The sequence below is a fragment of the Dreissena polymorpha genome, chromosome 1 (genome assembly GCF_020536995.1).
Source record: "Dreissena polymorpha isolate Duluth1 chromosome 1, UMN_Dpol_1.0, whole genome shotgun sequence".
NCBI lineage: Eukaryota > Metazoa > Mollusca > Bivalvia > Myida > Dreissenidae > Dreissena > Dreissena polymorpha.
Window position 1 is genome coordinate 116,593,956 of NC_068355.1, and position 24,050 is coordinate 116,618,005.

Genomic DNA, 24,050 nt, shown 5'->3' on the forward strand with positions numbered 1-24,050 from the left:
GGTATATACAATTTCAATTTCAGACCTGATTGTGGTTTTCGATTTAAGACCTTATTGTGAGATTTGATTGCATTACCTCCCCTACACCCCCCTCATAGTAATTAAAGGAGCCTAGATTGCGGGGTTGTATATAGACCCCGTTTTTTATATTGACCTCGTAAGTACAGTCTGAAAACTACAGAGACCGCGTAACTGGCACTATGTATTGGTATATATATATATATATATATATATATATATATATATATATATATATATATATATATATATATAGGTCAATAACATAATGACAATTAGATGGTCGAGATAAAATGCTTATTTTTAATCTGTTTATTAAGTATAAATAGTTAGTTAATGTCCGATACATCACACACAAAAAGTAGATTGACAGTTACAATAAATTTGAGAAAAAGCAAATCAAACCTGTCTATAAGATATTTTATTGCACAGTCTACACAACACAATAGCAACCTTACAGATTAATCTGACTTCTTGTCAACAAACACTGCAATTTCTCTCACTATCACCCATTCTACTTGTTCCCTAGTTAATCGAATCTGAAGGCATTTGATTTGTACACCACCAAACGCCTGTTGTATTTCTTCCTTCTCAATAGAAGCTTGTCCGTCTTTAAACACCCCAAGTTGTATAGTACCCTTACATTCGCGATTATTCCCAGTTCCTACAAAACTCACACTACCTTCAACGACGCCATTGTAGATGATGTCACGTGGGTGATCTCTACTTCCGGTTAACACTAAAACACGTAATAATGCTTGAGATACGTTAAAAAGTATTGTCAAACGGGAATCAATTTTTCCACTTTCAGTACTCCAAAAGAAACCAGGAGATCTGGAGTACGCTAGTTCAAGTGGAAAATCTTCGCCGTGCTCAATGTTTGTGTACAATTTTGCACCCGGATTATCTCCCTTGAATTTCTTCTCAGGAAAGTCGAAGAACTTGTCTTTCAATGGCTGCGTCTTTTTTTCTAAACTCGACTGGAATCCCATGTGTTGAAACAATGTAGGTTTGCGAATTTCTTTCCTGCCGCCCATTAACATATTGAAATAAAGAAACGTATAATCAACAGGTTGAGTGTGTGAAAACATGAGAAGCAAGTTGGCAAGTTTTGAAATGTGGTTAGAATGATACAGTTTGCCAATAAAGCCAAGCGTGGAAAACTCCAACATCACCCAGTTGTCGTCTGATTGCTTGTGAATGAAGTCTAAAATAGCACCGTAGTAATTTGTCACGGGTATGACGTCATCTTCCATTTGCATGTAGTAATCTGAAAAATTCTCGCAATATTTCATGATATAAGCGTAGTCATAGTTCTGTTTGGTACGCCAAAACAAATAGCTGTTATTGCCAAACTCCCCCATACCTTTGTAAAATTCAAAAGGTGCTTGTATAACGTGTAACGTTCCCGTGTGAAACTGTTCGGAGTACCGTTCACGTAGTTTCTTCTCTAGGTCTGCTTTCCAATGAGTCTGGTTAAAATCGGCGAGGAAAATTACGAAGAAGATTTCTTTGAGTTGTTCCGGTGTTGTGGAGTTGATCATGAACTGCAGCATTGTCTCGAAGTAATTGTCTTTGGGTCGCCTAATGGTCGGAATGGCGATTGTAAGACGTCCTGAAAATTATAACTGAATATTAAAAGGGTTTTTTACGTTTTGTCGCTGAAAACAAGTTTAAACAAATAACATGGCTGGTTCCTACCCATTATTGAAAGTTCAGTTAGTACTAGTAGTCCATGTTTAGGTGTTAGTATTGAAATCCCATTCACAATCCGTATACACATCGAGATAACAAATGAACAAGTGAGAAAGCAAATGCTTAAAAACATCAATCATTTAATGTTACGTCAAACGATTGAAATTTTGTAAGAATTCCTTTTCATACACATTACATACAAACATGAAAACTTACATTTGCTCTAATATTAAGTATAAAGCCCTATCGAGCATGCGAATTTTCAACAAAGGTTGTTATAAAAGGAAAGCAAGCTCAATAGCAAACAACATTAATTGGACCGCGTTTTGCGAAAATATTTATTAAGCAAAATGCGACCATCTGATCTCTAGATCAGCGTGCTGCGCTGGTCGCATATGGCATAGAAACCCGTTTTCGCATAACCTGCTTCATTCTAATACATAATTTAGAAATCGAACAAAGGACACGACCTCCGACTGAAGAGAATGAGGGTAAATAAACTTCGTTTGACATTGTTATTAACAAATGATACACATTGCAATACAAGTTTGACATGGTTGTTAACAAACGATACACATTGCAATACGAGTTTGACGTTGTTGTTAACAAACGATACACATTGCAATACAAGTTTGGCATGGTTATTAACAAACGATACAAATTGCAATATGAGTATATACGTTAATCGGTGTGCATAAATAGATTTGATCGTGTACTGTACGCCAAGACAATTAAGTTGAAGTGGTTCGTCTGGAAATGAAAAGAATAGGAGTAAAAGTGACCACTCTAGTTTGTTTAGAAATAATATCCGATAGGGCATTGTTAATCTAGCAATTATATACGGTTTGGAGTTCAAATACGTAGATTTTTAAACGAATTTGCCCTTCTTACTGAAGAATAAATCAACAGGACGACTAAAACTAAGTATTGACTTACATAATTTGTTCATGTACCTTTGAACCATAATTTTTCACTTTCCTTTCAAAAAAGCATTTCTTTGTCGGCGTATAAATGTCAAATGTGTCATTGAACTATTCTAGTGGGTGACACTCAGCACTTAAAAATTGGGGAGAATGACAAACCATTTTGCTGACCAAGGCTAGAGTTGTTAAAATATATACAGTAGTTAGATACAAGACAATAGTCCATATAGTTTGGGCCATCGATTATTTTATTTAAAAAATATGACATGTTCATTGTAACCTGTAGGGTATTCATTAAAGATTATGTTCTCCCATTATAAACGAACTTTCAACGTGAAAATGGCACTGATTCAGTGACATAACAAATAACCGTTTAGTAAACTGAGTTCATACTATTTTTAACGATAGAGTATTTTTAACTTTGGATGGCCTTTTTATTAATGACTAGACAGGTCAACTTTATGGAATGTTTTGATTAAGGGTAACACCAAGATAGTTCACCAAAATAAGTAGCAGCAATTCATTTACCATTACAGATTTGGTTGAGACTTGGCTGTGACCTAAGCTTTTTCTTAAAACCTAAAGGGACCTTTTCACGTTTTCGTAAATTGAAAAACCAACAGCAAATGTTTCATATTCGCAAATTTTCGTTGTTCTTATGATAGTTGTGAAGAAACAGTAATACTAAACATTTGCAATTCTGTAAAATATCCATTATATGCATCTTTTGACGATTTAAAAACCTGAAAATTATCAATCGTTGCAATTCGAAACGATTGAATAACTTGGAGAGTTCTGTTATTGTCGTTATAAACTACAAGGATTGCTTATATAACGTATAAAAATATATCATTCAGTTTATGAGCACGGATGGCCGAATGGTCTAAGCGATAGACTTTTACTCCAGGGGTCAGTAGTCTGAGTCCAGCTTACTTTGTTGATGGTTACTAATTTCTTTCTTTTATTTTATTCTTGTTGTTTTACTGGAGCTTTTTAGATCTAATGTTCACATTTATCAATATAAAGCATTTTATGACAAACTTCAATACATGACAAAATCTGTGAAAAAACATTTAATAGGATGGACTCTATTTTACTAATATGAAAAGAAAGTGTATTGCCAACTTTATTTAACTATCATGCACACAATTAAGCATTTTGCACTCTTAATTGGAATGTCTCTTAACGACAATTCTATTCCTTAAATAACATTAGCGAGAGACATTTGTAAACCCTACTTTTATCATGTTTTCGTGAACCCTCGGGCAAAGGGCGGTCACTCGTGTGTACCAGATGTTCGCTACATGGATGGTTGTGTGACGAAGCAACTCTGTAAATCAGAGACGTATCGGTGACGTTGGCGGCCTCCTGAATGTGCAAATATGGGGTCATGTGTGTCTTGTTCTGAGAAAATTGGGCTTAATGCATGTGCGTAACGTGTCGTCCCAGATTAGCCTGTGCAGTCCGTACGGTCTAATCAGGGACGACACTTTCCGCCTTAACTGGATTTTCGAGTAGAAGAGACTTCCTTTAAACGAAAAATACCATAAAAGCGGAAAGTGTCGTCCCTGATTAGCCTGTGCGAACTGCACAGGCTAATCTGGGACGACACCTTACGCACATGCATTTAGCACAATTGTCACAGAACAAGACACATATTATCAGACAAGTTATGACGTACTATACAGATTATATGTGTTTGATTTCGGTATAACAACGAAATGTTTCATCACCTTAAAGGGACAGAATTAGCGTGTTTTATTAAAGGCACAATTTTAGTTACACATTCCTACGATTGATCGTGAACATCTTGATATCGCGACGTTTATCGTATTGTTGAGATTGTCAAAGTTATTGTTGTTTTGTATAATGAAAGACGAGATATCGAATATCAACTACAGCTTTTGGACGCTGATTTACCAAAGTTTTACGAAGCAACTGTATTGATGTTTCATATGCAATAGTTGAAAATATGATACGTGCAATATAACTGCACAAGTGTCGATTGTAAGTGCAACATCGTAAAAACGACAACATGTTATTTAGATATAACATAAATGCAGTTAAGTTGTATTACCGGTAGTTTTAATAATCATGCTGTCCTTCAATCGCATAATTAATGATTCACTTAACCCATTTTTGCCTAGCGTCCTGAAAAAGGACTTTGCAAACAGCGTAGACCCAGATGAGACGCCGCAACAGCGTAGACCCAGATGAGACGCCGCATGATGCGGCGTCTCATCCGGGTCTACGCTGTTTGCTTATAGGAATTTCTGAAAGAAATATACTAAATATAGAAATAAATATACTAGACATCCCTAATTTTGGAAATAAATTGATCCAATTTAGAAGGATTGGAGAGTCCACCAGGCATAAATGGATTAATCCTGTTGTGTTTTTTTTTCAGATTTACCTGCAGCTTGCTCGACAACCTTCTGCTCGGAATACTGTATGCATTCTGACTGTAGGCGAAATCTGGAAAACATATAAAATTTACTTGGACTTAGCGCAAGATTTTTAAGGAACACAGACATATACGTGTAATGGCGTTTTTAAAAATAAGCAATACGTTTGGTGCATTTAACAATCATTATCGTGTCATGCAAGAACTATCATTTTTAAAACATTCGATTGCTCCACCACATGCATTCCTACACTCGGGGTAATTCAGCGAAATCTTGTTTCAGATCTGATTTATTGTGCAGCAGAACATTAACTTCAAACTAGAAAAAAATGTATTAGGTTGTTCATTGTCCAAGTACACGGTTTGATCTGAGAATTTTCGATCTTATGAAAACGCAAAAGTGGTTGTTTGGTAATACTAGTATTTGAAAACGGAGAATCAGGTAAAGATCGATAACAACATTAGCATCGCGGATTATGGAATTTAACGAAGGAAAAATGCAAATTTAAATGCAGTGATGATTTGTACAAATGCTCAAAAAGTCTACATGTAATCTTTAGCAATCAGCACATGAATCAAGGCAAGTAAAGTCACACGAAAATATTAATGTTGTTGCTTTAGAAAATATTTTTCCATTCATTCCCAATTCTTATAAGAATGAATTTTGTTGCTTAGATATGTTTTTTTCAATGACATTAACGAAATGTATAAATATTCATTCAGTTTTAATATTGAATATAATTGTTTTACCTACCCACCCATTAACCACGTTATTCTAACTTATTTCCAATGTACGGCGCATTCTACGTATTTCACCACACAATCGTTGATGGAATATAAACGAAAGCATACCATATACATAATACATTTCTATCTTTTATATTAAATGCATAGATGTAGAGCAGAGCGTGGGCTTACTGTAAATGACAACAAACTGGAGTCCAAGTGTAAAACCGGAAATCAGCCCGACGACGACCTTGAAGTCTTTGAACCTTTCCAACATGGCGGTATATGCAATTTTTTACCTGCAAAATCATTTGCACAATTAATTCATCAACAAAGAATCACTTGCGCAGATAATGGCAAATCAACTGTAAAGATGACGGAAAGTCTTTCAGAGAAAATGGCATACAATGCATCACCTGCAAATAATGCAAACTATACGTGTATTGACTTATTGTTTGAGCATTGCATACGAATATGGGATAACCGAACGAGCGTTTTTACAACTCCAAAATACCGATGCATGCAGGTAACATATCACGTGTAGAATCGTTATTTTACGAATTCATGGCTTAATTTAAAAATTTATATTCCTAGGATAATATTATAAATATATGTAAAATGTATGAAGATCATTTTTAGAAATGCCTGAATTAAACTAAAAGTTGTTAACACGAAAACCTTCCTGGTCTTGACTGATATTACTTCTGACTGCAGTGTTTGAAGGATTCTGGTACGTGGCTATTGGTTACTGGAACTCGATTATCGACAGGATGTACAAATGTATTTCCTTATGTTGTACTATTATACATGATTACTCAAAAAGAATGTTAACAAAGTGTATTATTGCTTTACGACAGTTGTGATAAAGATTTATGGAATATAACAAGTAAATCAGCACATTTTTTAAAGTCTTAAGATTTAAACATTGGTATAAAATTCACACCAATGTTTGAAGCTTTAGATTTCATAAATGTATGATGTTTAAACAAGAAGCAAAGTAAACATCCATTATTTCTGCCCATATAACCATAATATTATTTTCTCTTTGAATTTAAACTTCCTCTAAAGTTTCAAAGTAAATTCCTAATAACATATTTAGCATCTATTACACATTTTTACTTTTACCGTTGTCGACACAGATAAACAATCACACTGAATTAGAAGTTTTCTCTACAATAACCGTTTTCCGGATGTTTTTTTAACGCAACGCTTTCAGATACCGAGCTGATTTTTGGTATTTGAGTCTACCTACATGATCTACATATGACGTGTACAATTCGTTCCGGACCATTGATTTTTGGCGAAGTTATGAGCCTTGGACTTAAAAATTTCTCTACAATAACCGCTTCCTGTATATTTGTTTACGCGTCTGTTTCAGATATTTTGCTGATTTTTGTGCTCCCGGTGGAGTGGCATATAGCAGTCGGACTTCCTGTCCGTCCGGCATTTCATTTTCTGGACTTTTTTCAAAACGCTTTAAGCTGAGCGCTAATCTCCTTTTTATCAAGGACAATTTTCTTCCTTCTTCTTCTTCATTATTTTTTATCGAGTGCACCGGGATTGTCTCCCATATGGCCATCGCCCCCAGAAAGACGTGTTAGTTGGTTACGGGGAATAGTGCAAGATACAGGAGACACCCCGTTCCAGAGGTGACCATGGGTCTTTTAGTGCCCGGTGTATAGCACCTAGTACACTGCACCTCGGTTTAACGTCTCATGCGAAAGACGAGTTAGTAGATTAGGTGAAGCGGGGGATCGAACCAGCGATCCCTGGATTGTGAAGCCAGTGTGTTACCACTAGACCACGGATCGCTACAGGGACTATTAGACACCTCTGCTCTTTTGTATTGAAGGGGAGTGAACTGTGGGCCCTTTCATGAGAGAAAAATCTAACGAACACCCATTATTTACAAAAATCCAAACCCGACAGCAAGCTGGCGGAGGGGCGGGCCCCAGAGTCTGGGTACGGACAAGACTTTCCATATGTTTTATTAAATTCTTTATTGATGACAATAAATACAACAAAAATGTAACAATGTTACAGGTCACTGAGCAGCGTTGTTTGAAATAAACTATGAATGCATAACTTAAATATATACACATGTTTGCTGTGCAAGAGGTATGCGGGTTATATGAAAAGTGTGAGTCCATAAACTGAAAACCGTCATATGGCTGAAATATTGGTGAAACGTATAAAAAAACTAAACAAACAGAAAATATGTTTCCATGAAAAATAAAACAACTTAACCCATACAAGACTGTTCGCCGAGTGCATATAAACGGTTTATTACGTATAGACTCAAAATCTTGATACATAACTATTTCATATGATATATGTGTTGTTGTCATTGATCCGACTTCATCACCATATACCATAGGATATGTTTAAAAAACACACTAAAAACTATATCGCAAAAAACAAGTACTCAAATGAGTATACATGTACATAATAACAATAATTATTCGAAGAAACTTGATTTTGTAATTATTAATATACCATAAGCAACGTTGTCCTTTTAATAAAACGATATTACAATATTAGATTGTGATGATGCCATATCTTTTAAATATTGGGAAAAGTAATTTTAAATAGATCTACCCAAAACGCAGTCATTATATGATTCGGGGCAACCAATCCTTTCGTGTGATTACTTCTTGCCTTGATGCTAAAACATATTTGAATACAAACATTATCGAATTGATTTTGCGCCTCCTTTTCTTGTTAAACAATATTTCAAATCCGTTTTGCGTTTCGACTCAGACATGGAGGCTTTTAATTAGATTTGGTTTGACTTGGCCTACAATATGCTTTAACTTGGTCTCAATTCGCTCGGCAACAGTTGTTCTATGTTGACAGAGATGTAATGCATGTATGAGGGGTTTAAGGAGGTCTCTTTCATCTTAAGTGTTTTGAACATGTTATTTGATTTCACATTTATAACTGTTTCTGTTGCGTGTTTAGTTAACCGTCGTTTTTCACGAAATATTTTAAAGAATGTTGTAAACAGATTAATTAAGTCACAAATTAATGTAAAATATTGAAAACACGTATCGAACCTCAGTATAATATGAGTCGTGTTCTAAGAAAACTGGGCATAATGCATGTGCGTAAAGTGTCGTCCCAGATTAGCCTGTGCAGTCCGCACAGGCTAATCAGGGACGACATTTTCCGCCTTACTTGGATTTTTTGTAACGTAATGTATTCATTATATAACATAAAAATTATGTTATATATTAGTGTAACAAATGATAATAATCTAAGAAGAGTTCTATAAAGAAAATATTCTAGAAATACATCCTTTATCATAATGTTATGTAATGAATATTATTAGTACATGTATATATATATTTAAAATAGAATCTTCGGATGGGATGTAATGAAGTTTGACAAATGTATGGTTTCATTTCTCCAATGTAGTTCAATTATCGGGAACATCTGTTGATTTGTCTTAGTCTTGATTAACAATTCGGCTCATAGGTCAAAATTACTTCAAACCAATACATAACAGACATAATAAGTCCCAATTCAGACAGGGTTTAGGATGAAATGAAAACGTCATATTTAGTATACGGGTGAAATGCCAATTGTCCGTGCGCAATAGCGAACAGCTCTGAAGCGTAATAAAACTTTGTTTGTATATATCTCGATCGGGTACCAACATGACAAGAAAGACCACACCTGTCGCAAAGGACGGTAAATACCCATACCCCCGGAGTCCTGGAGTTAGTCTGAAGTAAAAACGCAATAACCCTCTCGGCTATTCCGCTGAGTATACACATTTTATACCTTATATAAGCAATCTTCGTAGTTTCGTAAATTTAAACGACAACAGAACTCGCCAAATTATTCAATCGTTTCGCGTTGCAACGCTTTATAATATTTAGGTTTTCAAATCGTCAAAAGATACATAAAATGGCTATATTAGACTATGGTAAATGTTCAGTAATACTGTTTCCTCACAAATATCTTAACTAAAACGAAAATTTGCGAATCTGAAACAACTTTTTTCAATTTTGTCAATTTACCAAACCGTGAAAAGATCCCTTTTAATAAAACATAATAAGTTTGCGTCATGAGAATAGCGTTTCTCTAGCGCTTTAGGTGTGATAAGTAATCTGAGTGCTTATACAGTAAATCCCATTTACTATCAATATGTAAATAGCATTTCATGTAGTTGAACCCATAAGATTTGCCAATGCGATACAAGTTAAGGAGAAAAACAGCGCTCCTGACATTGTCGGCGTGGTTTGCCTGCAGCAACATGCGTTCATAACGCATTCGAGATCGTGATCAGTAGTGCGTTCAGTTACAGCGAACGTTCGCTATAGTTCGCGAACGGTCGCGAACGTTCGCTACTGAAAGCTCGGTTCGCCGCGAACGTTCGCGAACCGAAGCGAACCCTCTTGGGAGGTAGTTCGCTATAGTTCGCTAGCGAAACCAAGATGGCGGACAAATAAATATGTTGTATTTGTTCAGTGTAACTTCGATATTGTTTCCTTTTTTTGTAGTACAAAAATGAATTGAACAATAAACAAAGTGTATATGAGGTTTTGGGGATTCCGATAATGACGCCACGTTTGCGCATCCTCAAATTTTGGCCGTCAACACTGCGGCCATTCTGCTTTTGTTTGCGTTTGATGATCCGCATCGTGATAAGATTTCAATCATATTCGCGACCCTTTTTAAGAACAACAAAACACTCAGAAATTGAAATTCTTTCAGATTAAATAGAATCCAATGAATGAACACAAATAAGGACGAAAACAAACAACAAATTGATTGATTTTATGTAATCAACATAAAGAAACTATTTGAACCTATATGTCCGTAAAAACTTACCTTGTTGCAGATTAACTAAATCCTCTTGATACATGTAAATGTTTTTATTTAATTGTTCACACCAATTTTGACACTCCTTATTTCAGCATGTTTAACCACCCATTGTTTAATTGCCCCTTCATCACAAACCGATTATCTCGATATGATCGGATACTGTCCAGACAATTACTAAGAAAACAGGGTGTCATAAACCCAGGGACCTATATTTGTATGACTCAGTATGGGGTCATTAACCACATGTGTCTGGTCATTAAACACAATTGATGATACCTCTGTGTCATCTCTTGGCATATTAAGCCAAACACTTAACAGTTGCTTTAATAAAACATTTGAACATATTTAAAAAATAGGCGTACATTTGTCCGAAATGGATTAACAGGAACTATTAAGTATGTATATTAACCAGTTTAAACATAACACTTAAGTGTTTTATAATGAAATACATTTAAAATATTGTAGAAATTTACTGCTACACAATTATCGTATTTAACGGGTACCTGCAAATGTAAACTCCGATGTAATAACGTGTAAAGATCGTGCGTTTTTGCAGTGTTCGAAACATCATCGTGAAAACAAGCAATCGCGTTTGATCATAATACGGATATAAAATACTTGGGTAAAATAAATGTATAGATTAAGGTATAATAAAATGCCAGATTTGTATCCCTCATTATCACTACAATAGAGTTTTCAATATAGATGTGCATTCAAAGACAGTTCAATTCGCAAAATATGAAGGTGTTTTTTTCCATTTGAATGCTAAAATTTATTAATATTTTCATTAAATGTAAACGAAACGAAAATTCATTCAATGTAAAAGAAAATTACAACTACATTTGAAGATTGTAATGTATTGCGCTATTTTAGGGCTTTGTTTTATAACTGATTCAATGCACCTCTTACACTAAATTTCGATCGCTAATGAAAAATAACACTATCGCATCCACACCACTTATAATTATAATCAAATTATTATAGGTTTTTTATTTTTGAAATATCTGTTAGATAAGTACTTTCTGTGTTATTAGCGATTTCCGCCATCAACATCGCAATCAATTTTCTGGGAGCCGCCATCTTGAAACGTTCGCGCCGAACTTATCGTTCAATAAGACCGAATCGCAAACGAACCATCATTGGCGAACGTTCGCTGTAACTGAACGCACTACATCTTAACGCCCCGACACAGAAGAAGAATATGTCATCGACATACTGATATCTTCGACGACGATGTATCCGTCGAGGATAAGATGACGCAAAAGACGATTTCAATTTGGATTCAACATTGTCGACATTGATCAAAATTGTGAACCAGCATCAGTACCTTACACTTAGTGGACTGTTAATGGACATTTCACGCGTCGTCGAAAGTGATTTTAGAGATACGTTGATACGAAAGAACTCATTAAATACAAATCGCGCGTACTTTGTACTTATATTAGATGGAAGTTTTATTATCTACGAACTATATATATATATATATATATATATATATATATATATATATATATATATATATATATATATGTGTGTGTGTGTGTGTGTGTGTGTGTGTTACCTCAATTACGTGTACATAAACAATTATATTGATGCTACAGTCATGAGCACAGACATTCTTCAGAACTATATCTAATTAAATACTACATGTTAGAAGTATTCTAAATCGTGCGACAACCGAAGATCAACAGCTTCTACGACCGACAATCACCGTCTTCTATCGGAAGCCGCCGTCTTCAATCGACTGGATGCTACCATCTACAACCAGATGTCGCATACTCTAAGAAATTGTACTTCGTGAACATTAGAAGCGTTGTGTTAGAATTTATTTAACAGAAATAAATATCGATGAAAACAGAAAAGAACTTTGTTTGTTACTGTGTGTTCTCCACGAACAATACGTAATTACGTGACATTTTGCTAAGAAGAGACTTCATTTAAACGAAAAATGTCTTAAAAGCGGAAAGGGTCGCACAGGTTAATCTGGGACGACACTTTACGCACATGCATTATGCCCAGTTTTCTTAGAACGCAGCTCATATAACCTTGCAACACGTTGAGGTAAACAAAATCTCTAAGCACACGTAGTGCGAATTTTACATTTGAATTGGCATGTAGATGACTGAGGAAAACAGAATCGACAGTTTGGATTTATAACAATTCAAAATTAAAGAGAATAATTCAAATATTGTGTTGTAATTATCTTCCTACGGAATTTTCATGCCTGAATAACTTAATGGTGTGCCATATCTGGTGAATCCTAGTTAGTATCAAACGTGTTATTGCGCATCTGGTGTCTAATGGTCTTTAGTGCGTCGTAGTAGACTAGAAATAATACCTGTGTCAAACAATTAGTATATGAGTAATTTAATAAAACTTTCATTTTAACAGAGACGTTTTTATATACAAATAATTAATAACAATCTTAAATTAAATCACCAGAACATTATAATTGATTATCCATATATAAACATCGAAAATGAAATAAAACTGTTATTAAAGGCTATGTACGATTTGGAAAAAAAACGGCTTTGGATTTGTTTAAGCTGCGCCATAAAGCATAACTACATTAATTATTGTATTTCACTAAAATGTTACGAGTTTTTGCCATTCTAAGCAATGTTTAAAGCAGTATCATCAAAAGGTAATGTGTTCGGACGATACACAATTTATGTTTTGATAAATCTTAACAAATATAGAGAAATCTGACAAAATATACAATGTTCTGACGTTAATTTCCATAATAGCATATCTGAATATGTTGGAAATCTGCTAGTAGTAAAAGCTACTTTTGCTGAAAATAAATGAGTTTTTCTTTTACCTAAACTGATCATTTGTGCCGCCATTTTTTCCGTTTGATGTTTGATTGCGACTAATTAATACCTCCGCAGTTAATTCAGCCTAAACGTTGCAAAATAACATAATTTATTATTCTCCATACAAACTTACAAAATAACGTTAAAACAGACATTACGAATCAGTGTTGATTAGATAACAGCCATATGCCTTCTTTGCACTATATCTTCAGTTTGTTCACTACACGACAGTTATTTTTGATGGATTACCATCTAAATAAGTAATGTGCTTCACTGAAAATTGTGTATTATGACAGATCCGTGTCCATATATTAATACTGCAACTGACAAAGTCGCCAACATACAGGTGACTACTGAACTGTTTGATATAATAAATAAGCATCATCCGCTCCAACGAATATAGTCAAATATAAAAAGGAACACCCAGTTTATTACGCAAATTGTAATTATGATTATAGAATTACACCTGGGTCTTGTGTCTGCACAGTAAATTAATTTGCTAATATTTCTATTTGTCAGTTTAGACGCTACGAACTATTATACATATGCGGGTTATGAGTAGACACATTTCTAGTACCACTAATGGAACTTTGTTTTCATACAATTTAAAGATATCATCCACACAAACGTACTTACATCGCTATATATTTAATCCATTTCATCCATACAGGAGTATTTCCCGAGTGCGTATTACTCATAGTAAGAACTTTTCATACAGAGTACTGACCGTAAAAGAAAGTTTTTGAAATTCCATTCAACGCTAAATATAACAAATATTAAATATTCATGCGTATCGCTGACGTTTATCATTGTCAACGAGCGTATGTTTCCGATTGTGGTGACTATTTTTGCGATATTCATCTGGCTTGTAGGTCACCCGATACGACTCGAGTTAGTCTGTTCAATAGGCCTTAGGTTAACGGAGTTAACTTTCCTTCGTAATCTATAAATAAACTATTTATTTATAGATCTTTTATCCAGGTTATCTACAGGCTAACCTCATACCAAATGGTATGATGGTAATAACAGCCAGAACGAAAGTATACCTGTCCGAACAACAAAAGGGGAGAAATATAGTTGGTGTTCTGTCGTTGGTGTTCTGTCAGTTTAAAATGTCGAATGATGTCGCAAAAAAATATGACAATTTGCATCGTTCAAAACATATACTCTGAGTATTTAGGGGACACTATTTTGTTGTAAAATACATTGAAAGTGACACATGGCCTGACTCCCCTCCCCCATGTCACAAACTGTCACTTTCTTACTCACACTCCCCCCCCCCCCCCACCTGGAGCGTGACATACTTTATGGACGGCCCGTAATGGTTAAAGCTTTAGACTTCAGAAAGGTGTTGAGTTACTTGTTATATATCCATAAATTTATAACACAACATATGTTTCTATATGCATTAAAATTCACCTTGAACAGTGCCTAATAAAAAAAATCTATTCGGGAGGGCCAACCCCTCTCGAACCCTCCCCGTTTGGGCCCCCAGTCAACATTTCCTGGGTACGGCCCAGATTAATTGACAAATAGTGAGTTACCTCTTCTAATATCCCTTTTTGAAAGTACGAGTCCCAGCACAGTAATATATTTCAAACTTAATTGGAAATGAACTTTAACTTTTAACGGCATATATTAATTTGCCATTATATGTTCGTGTCATACCTACCTAACTGATGCGTACTCTACATCTTACAGGGTCCTTATCACGTTTCGGTAAATTAACAAAATAAAAAAATGGTCCAGATTCGCAACTTTTCATAATAGTTATGATATTTGTGAGGAAGCAGTTATACTGAACATTTACCGTGCTGTAAAATATCCATTTGAGGCATCTTTTGACGATTTAAAAACCTGAAAATTATAAAGCGTTGCAACGCGAAACGATTGAATAATTTTGAGAGTTCTATTGTTGTCATATTTTGTGACACTATGAGGATTGCATACATAAAGTATAAAATACACCACTAATTGTATGATCACGGCTGGCCGAGTTGTCTAAGCGTTAGACGTTTACTCCATGGGTCAGTTGTTTGAGCCCAGCAGAAAATTACTTTTATCTTTCATAAATTTTAGACCGTGCCTAAGTGTGGCTCGAACCTATGACATAACGATCTTTACGCAAAAGCCCTATACACTAGGTTTAGGAGACGACTGTAATTTCGCCGAACTTAATATGTCGGAACCAAAACCTGTGTTTTCTCGTTCCGATGACATAGACTCGCTTAAATGACTAAGACAGTTCTCTTGAAATTAATGTCGAACCACGAAAACGCTTCACATAAGCGTTGGAGAGTGTTGTTTCACTTCGAATCGCTGTAAGTCTGTAAATTTAAAACTGAATTTTTAATTGCAATTTTCGGGTTACGCTTCACATTTGATTCCGTTTATATTATCAATGGGAGTGTTGTTTGCATATATGTCCATGTATATGCAACGAAAGCAATATTTCCCCTTACGCCGGACGCATATATTCGTATATTTGTTAAATTTCGAACCGATGACATCAAGATATACAATGCTGATATCATTACAATGACGTCGTTTGTACGCTACTGTGTTTAAACATTTTAAGGGAGTGAATGAGTGATGCTTAAACAACTCTATACAAATGATTGTATTAAGACATTGCTGTACCGCTCGCCACCTTAACTGTACTGTAAAGATACCATGCTGAACGATTTTCAGTATTATTTTCGTAGCTAAGTGAGAGAATGCTACTCATAAGTAACCTCCAAAAATGACCCAAGACAGTGGCGACATTCGTGTTTTGTCCATAACTAAAACGGAAAACTGGAAATTTCCGAAAACACACTTGTTTTACAACTTCAAATATTGATTGTCTGTTTCGAAGTAATAGTTTTGTTATTTGGAAAAAAGGAGCGAAAATGTGTTTATTTTATTTTTATTTGTTATATTTTAGTATTTATGTATGTACATTTTAATAAATGCGTATTTTTATTAGGAATGCAAGAGGTTACAAAAAGCATTCTCAGTTAAACCTTTGCCGTAAACGATTAATTAGCGGTTAACCGAAAAACCTTAATGCACAAACTATCAACCAATATGAGAAATTTATTTATACAACCAAGATCCCTCAAATATTTTGCAACAATATTCTTTTAAAAGTCACTTTACCCATAATATATTTTGCTTTAACAATATAGGTGACTATTCTGAGCGGTGAAACAATCCGACCATCACAGCCATTGCCAGACATACCCCGGTATTCACAACCCACATTTAAAATACTTATAAAACAAAACATAACAAAATATAATACACAATTCCACGTTTTAACATACTGTTGAACGTTGAAATTCACTATTGATTCGGTTTCTGTCAGTCCCTTTACAAGGTGTGTATCGATCTGTTTCATACTTGTGGTTTCTGTTTTGTTTTTAGGGTAACTACTGTCAGCAAGGTTTAATGAACGAGACATAAAATGTAATAAAAACTACCGATTATGCCATAACCCATGCCAGATCATTTATAAATATAAACACGGACAAGCTAAATTCCTTATTTTGTACCAACTTCATTTTCCATGCTCAAAAAAAGAAACCGCAAATATTCATCTGGTACAACAGCACAAATCAATATTTAAAAAAGGCTTCTTATTACTTAAATGTTTGAGTGGCAGTAGTAAAGATTGTGGGAGATGCTGATAGCTCTAACAATGTCACCGCATGATCGCATTATTTGTAATCAAACAACGCTCATGGAAATAAATAGCTGAGGGTGCCGTATATATTGATTCCCGAGGTAATTGATGTATACCGTATACATTTGAAACGAAAGTTAAGTATTATAAAAAGTGTTATCATGTGAAGAATCAATTTCTTTAAAATTTGATTTTGCATACGAACGTTATTAAGTCCTTTGAATCCATATTTAATGCTTTAGATTGACTGATGGGTATTTGTCAACATCGGACACCGGTTGTTATGACAACGTACAGCGTCTTCATTATTCCAATAGCGTTGACTGATTACAAATACTGTGTTCAAGCGGTAACACTAATAATAGCGGTTACGCGCCTTTCCAACAAGCCGACCAGTTCGAGAACACTCGCTCCGATTGCACGGATGTGGATGGATCGGACAAAAGCTTCATTGGCCATATGCGTCATTGTTGTGAAACGTTGTTAATTTTCACACACCCATGTCAACAGGTCGCCACCGTTTTGACAATTAACGCGCATGTTTGTTAACGTACCGCACCGCGCAACTTTGAAGCTATTGCACTTATTATATTTACAGATTTTTTTTTAAATAACAGTTTAATTGATTTTAATTTATTAAACGAGTTTAAAATATTGCTTAGACGGTAGTGATGGCATCGTACGATAAATGTATACATTACGTCTTCGTTCATAGTCCCTACTCACCGCAGTGCCCTCTGTTTGTAACAACTAAGATACCGATTTATTGCTTTATTAATTTGTTTGTCGCCAGGGCAAGTTGGCAGAATATCGCATGAAAAACGTCAAATCGTACGAAAATTATTCCATGAAAAAAAGCATTAACACTTTTTTTCAGGTTAACCATTTCTCGGAAATGTAACCGATTAACTGTTCGTATCGGTAGGTTAACCGGTTAACCTCTTGCATCCCTACGTATTATCATTATAATGTGTTTGGTTAATCATGTACATGGTGCTGAGGTATTATAATTTGAAGCTGCATTCATTTTGGATATTGATCAGGCTAAATAAATACACGGCACGCCGACTAAGGAATAATACCGGCGTAACTACTTATATCTTAATGACGCAGGTATCAGTACAGATGTGGATATCTTAAGCCATCCCATACTTTGCATTCTTTAAAAGTCAAAATATTTTCTAATTTTTATGGCAAATGATGCAACAACGCTTAAGGCCCTGCCATGAAGTACACGAATAGTCAAAACAAGTCATAACCAGATGTGTCTTACCAAGTCATAACCAGATGTGTCTAGCCAAGTCATAACCAGATGTGTATAGCCAAGTCATAACCAGGTGTGTCTAACCAAGTCATAACCAGATTTGTCTAGCCAAGTCATTACCAGATGTGTCTAGCTAAGTCATAACCAGATGTGTCTAGCCAAGTCATAACCAGATTTGTCTAGCCAAGTCATAACCAGATGTGTCTAACCAAGTCATAACCAGATGTGTCTAGCCAAGTCATAACCAGATGTGTCTAGCCAAGTCATAACCTGATGTGTCTAGCCAATTCATAACCAGATGTGTCTAGCCAAGTCATAACCAGATGTGTCTAGCCAAGTCATAACCAGATGTGTCTAGCCAAGTCATAACCAGATGTGTCTAGCCAAATCATAACCAGATGTGTATAGCCAAGTCATAACCAGGTGTGTCTAACCAAGTCATAACCAGATTTGTCTAGCCAAGTCATAACCAGATGTGTCTAGCCAAGTCATAACCAGATGTGTCTAACCAAGTCATAACCAGATTTGTCTAGCCAAGTCATAACCAGATGTGTCTAGCTAAGTCATAACCAGATGTGTCTAGCCAAGTCATAACCAGATTATCTATCCAAGTCATAACCAGATGTGTCTAACCAAGTCATAACCAGATGTGTCTAGCCAAGTCATAACCAGATGTGTCTAGCCAAGTCATAACCAGATTTGTCAAGGCAAGTCATAACCTGATGTGTCTAGCCAAGTCATAACCAGATGTGTCTAACCAAGTCATAACCAGATGTGTCTAGCCAAGTCATAACCAGATGTTCTAGCCGAGTCAAACCAGATGTGTCTAACCAAGTCATAACCAGATGTGTCTAACCAAGTTATAACCAGATGTGTCAAACAAATTACCATGTCATAACCAGATGTGTCTAGCCAAGTCATAACCAGATGTGTCAAGTCAAGTCATAACCAGATGTGTCTAGCCAAGTCATAACCAGATGTATCTAACAAAGCTATAACCAGATGTGTCTAACCAAGGCATAACCAGATATGTCTAGCCAAGTTATAACCAGATGTGTCTAGCCAAGTCATAACCAGATGTGTCTAACCAAGTCATAACCTGATGTGACTAACCAAGTCATAACCAGATGTGTCTAGCCAAGATATAACCAGATGTGTCTAACCAAGTCATAACCAGATGTGTCTAGCCAATTCATAACCAGATGTGTCTAGCCAAGTCATAACCAGATGTGTCTAGCCAAGTCATAACCAGATGTGTCTAGCCAAGTCATAACCAAATGTGTCTAGCCAAGTCATAACCTGATGTGTCTAGCCAAGTCATAACCAGATGTGTCTAGCCAAGTCATAACCAGATGTTTCTAGCCAAGTCATAACCAGATGTGTCTAGCCAAGTCATAACCAGATGTGTCTAGCCAAGTCGTAACCAGATTTGTCTAGTCAAGTCATAACCAGATGTGTCTAGCCAAGTCATAACCAGATGTGTCTAGCCAAGTCATAACCAGATGACATTGTACAACTTTTATGATCCGATTGACAAGTAATAAGAGAACTCATAATCTAACAGGATTTAAATACTGCAAATCGAAAATAGTAACCATAATAATAAATAGACAAGAAACTTAAAATATATGAAGAAATATTAAACAAATTAATAAATCTACTTAAGACGTTTAAAAAATTGCAAATACAATTACCATTCATATATGTCAAAGGCGTCCCATTATCCGTTCTTTCTAGTATACAGTTTCTTTCAGAGTAAACCAGGCCATTGTGTTTTATGTGAGTGTCTTGTAAGCCGATCTGAGAACAAACAAATCTTGATTAGGTATTCTCACAGGGTTAACAAGATTATCGAAGTTAGCATGTGTATATCTTAACAAAAGTAATCAACATTTATGTTGTGCATTTACGGAAAAAAATACTTCACCATTTACATATATTTTGAATGCTTTTAAAGCGTGATAAAATCAATAATAATTTATCAATGATAATATTGTCAGTTCATGGACAATTTTAATACAAATTTATGCAGCAGTACAATCTTACAAATGTGTATTATGTCTCTACATATAAACAATGTGGGTACTTCATGCTATTTGCAGAAATAATCTATGACTTGATAATGCGGCTAGAGATCAAGTCAGTGAGGGTTGCCTATGCACGAGTCACAAACCCGATCAAGTCACAAAATTGAACAAACACTTGAAATATCAACCCATGTATTTAATCTTCCCTACTCTATGATGGCCGAGAAGGTGGCTATGCTGGAGAAACAGCGGGAGGAGCTGCGGGACGACGTTGCGTACCTGAAGTCGCAATCCATGCGGAACAACCTAGTGTTCACAAATATCCAAGAGGACAACTCCACCGGCAACGAGACGGCGGAAATTACGGTAACAAAGTTACGTAATCATTTACAAGAGAAACTCAAAATTGCAAAGGACATTGCAGACACGATCCGCTTTGAGCGCGTTCATCGCTCACCGGGACAGCCAGTTTCCGGTAAGATTCGCAACATCGTTGCCAAATTTACATATTTCAAGGACCGGGAGATGGTACGGAGAGAATGGAAACACCTGTCAGGAACCGGATGCCAAATGTTTGAGCAGTTCCCATCGGAAGTGGTTGAAAAGCGCCGAAAGTTAGTGCCTAAAATGAAGGACGCCAAAAAAGAGGGAAAACGATCTTGGATCGTGTACGATACCCTGTACGTGGACGGTAAACCAGTGAAACAGTAGGAGCACGACGGGGATGAACTTTCTATCCTTTCGTGGAACATTCATGGCCTTACCAGAGATAAAAAGGAAAGTCCTGACATTGTAAATATTTTAAAACAGTCTGATATTTGTTTTCTTTACGAATCATGGTGTGATTCTAACAGTAATATAAATCTAAACGGATACATTTCACATAATTTTTACCATAAATTTCAGCATATAAGGGCCCGTAGAAACAGTGGAGGAATTGTTTTATATTATAAAGAGCAATTAAAAGATGGAATACAAATAATTAAAAATCATTTGGAAACAATCATTTGGCTTAAACTTGACCATTTATTATTTAATACCCAGAACGATATTTATGTATGTGGAGCCTATATCTGTGGAGAAGATTCACCTATGTACAACAGTTTTAATGTCGATTTATTTGATATTTTAGAAAATGATTTGTTTTGTATGATAGCTTAGGATGTGTTTTTATTTGCGGCGATTTAAACAGTAGAGTCGGTCAGAAAAGTGATTTTATTATACTTGATAAAGTAAATGATTGTTGTGATTGTCCTGATTATGTTTTCGATAGCACACCTGCACGGGCCTCCAATGACAGGTCACATAATAACCACGGGATAAAATTGTTAGATCTTTGTAAAGGGTCATGTTACCGAATTATTAACGGTCGTATAGGTAATACTGATCAATATACATTTTTGTCCAATAATGGTTGCTCAGTTATTGACTACTTGTTAACAAAAGAATGTAATTTCTCCCAGATAAAGTCATTTACAGTATGTCCATTCAATGAATGGAGTGATCACGCCCCACTGCATTTTTCACTGAACTGTAATAACATTTCCCGAGGTGGTTTATACTATTCAGAGGCTAGGTATAAATGGGATTCTACGTTTAGAGAGAAGTTTCGCTCACGACTTATTTCTCAATTGCCTTTGTTTAATACCATTGTTAATACCACAGATTATTTAAGCAGGGATTCAGTGAACAATATGTTACTTTTATTTACAAACAGTATTCGTGATATAGCTGACCCTTTGTTTTCGAAAGAGTGTATTTTAAAAGATCAGGTTGCTTTTGAAAATTATACTAGTAGTAATAAGGAGTGGTTTGACAGTGATTGTATAGATGCCTGTAATTTATATCTAGATGCACTTCGATGTTTCAACACTGATAAAACATTTAACAACAGAATAGTTTTATGTGAGAGAAAAAAAGAGTAAAAAAGTATTGTCAGAAAGAAAAAAAGTTGCGATTATAAACGAAGAATGGATAAAATTACAGAATAAAGGAAAAGTAAACCAAGGGAATTTTGGAAACATTTTAAGTCAAAAACCAATAGATCTAATGATATACTGTTAACTGAATTCACAGATTATTTTTCGAGGATTAGCTCGGATAATGTTGGTGCATCGAATTTGGAAGCGGAAAGTTTTAATTTGTGTAATTATTTACCTAGACTTAGTTCCGAAACATTTAAGGTTTATTTATGCCGATTAAGATTATCTGTACACCCCCTTCGTATACAGACTGGTAGATATAATGGAAACACTATTGCTAGGCAAGAAAGATATTGTCTTTGTTGTAATACCACAGATATTGAGGACGAATTTCACTGTGTATGTATTTGTTCAACATTTGTTGATTTAAGAAAGAAATACATAAAAAAATATTTCTATAATAATCCATCTGTTATTAAGTATGTACAATTGCTACAATCAACCAATATGTCTGATTTAATAAAACTGTGTTTGTTTGTTAAGGAATCATTGAGTATTAGATTGAATTTGTTAAATCGTATAACATAATTTTCTTATTGTTCATCCTCTGTACTTCTGTATATATTTGTTTTGTAAATATTCATTTTTGTTGACACTTGTTTCCTGCGCATATACATGTTGACATATATCAATTCTAACCACATGTGATGTTGACGATGTACATTGTGCAAGTCAAATAAACTGTCTGTCTGTCTGTCTGTCTGTCTGTCTGTCTGTCTGTCTGTCTGTCTGTCTGTCTGTCTGTCTGTCTGTCTGTCTGTCTGTCTGTCTGTCTGTCTGTCTGTCTGTCTGTCTGTCTGTCTGTCTGTCTGTCTGTCTGTCTGTCTGTCTGTCTGTCTGTCTGTCTGTCTGTCTGTCTGTCTGTCTGTCTGTCTGTCTGTCTGTCTGTCTGTCTGTCTGTCTGTCTGTCTGTCTGTCTGTCTGTCTGTCTGTCTGTCTGTCTGTCTGTCTGTCTGTCTGTCTGTCTGTCCTATGTTAAACACAAGGCGGAATCATTGTTTACCGAGCATAATAAGAGAACTAAAGTGCTTGTTCAAGTATAGCAGTTTAAATATGATTAAGTTATCACTTGAATAAAAGAATTACCTGTATATAAATAAAAATAAAAAAATTACTCAAAATTTTCGGACAGTTAATCTTGCAGTTATTTATTACGAGAATTTGGCCTTGTTGCGCTCATCTTTAAGTAATTTTATTATGGACGAACCCCAGTGTGTCCAAAAAACTGTGAGTCACAAAATAGCTTTTTCCTAATTCAAGTTGATCAGTCTGATGATGGATGATTTGATCATGGAAACATGGCCACCACGATATAGGTAACTAAGTCAGACTACCGCCCGGTGAGTTAATTGCATATTTATAATATACAGAAAACCCAGTTTTCCTTCTTTACTGCAGCACAATTATCCCTTATGAGCACCAATAATAACTTACTAACCGACTATTAGAACAAGTGCAACTGCTTACAAACATCTTTGCTTGGTAAAGGGCATAAATGAACAACAACAAAAAAAACAACATTGATTCCGTATACTTACATAATTACATAGTCACACACTTTTAAAAAGGAAATTTCCACGGTAAACGTATTAATCCATCATCTAAATGTCGAGACACTGTTATTTACAGATAACACTCTTGACAAGTTGACAACAAGTGCAACTTTAATGTGGAAGGTCTGGTATACATGTATAT

General features: G+C 35.3%; 2 protein-coding genes across 3 annotated transcripts; one reads left to right on the forward strand and one right to left on the reverse strand.

The window, feature by feature from the left end:
• Positions 1-265: 265 nt before the first annotated feature.
• Positions 266-24,050, reverse strand: LOC127846581 (alpha-1,3-mannosyl-glycoprotein 4-beta-N-acetylglucosaminyltransferase C-like). Of its 2 annotated transcripts, XM_052378023.1 has the most exons (6): positions 23,894-24,050; positions 20,041-20,146; positions 5,959-6,065; positions 5,050-5,111; positions 3,875-4,004; positions 266-1,633 (listed from the first exon to the last, which is right to left on the reverse strand). In XM_052378023.1, the coding sequence occupies exons 3-6, from the start codon at positions 6,041-6,043 to the stop codon at positions 480-482; spliced, it is 1,431 nt and encodes a 476-aa protein (XP_052233983.1). In that variant the 5' UTR covers positions 6,044-6,065; positions 20,041-20,146; positions 23,894-24,050; the 3' UTR covers positions 266-479. The 2 variants fall into 2 exon arrangements, with proteins under 2 accessions (XP_052233983.1, XP_052233974.1); XM_052378014.1 differs by lacking the exons at positions 20,041-20,146; positions 23,894-24,050 and adding an exon at positions 14,052-14,278.
• On the forward strand, positions 20,590-21,084 carry LOC127846301 (uncharacterized). The gene has a single exon (XM_052377499.1). It carries the CDS (start codon positions 20,590-20,592, stop codon positions 21,082-21,084), a length of 495 nt encoding a protein of 164 aa, XP_052233459.1.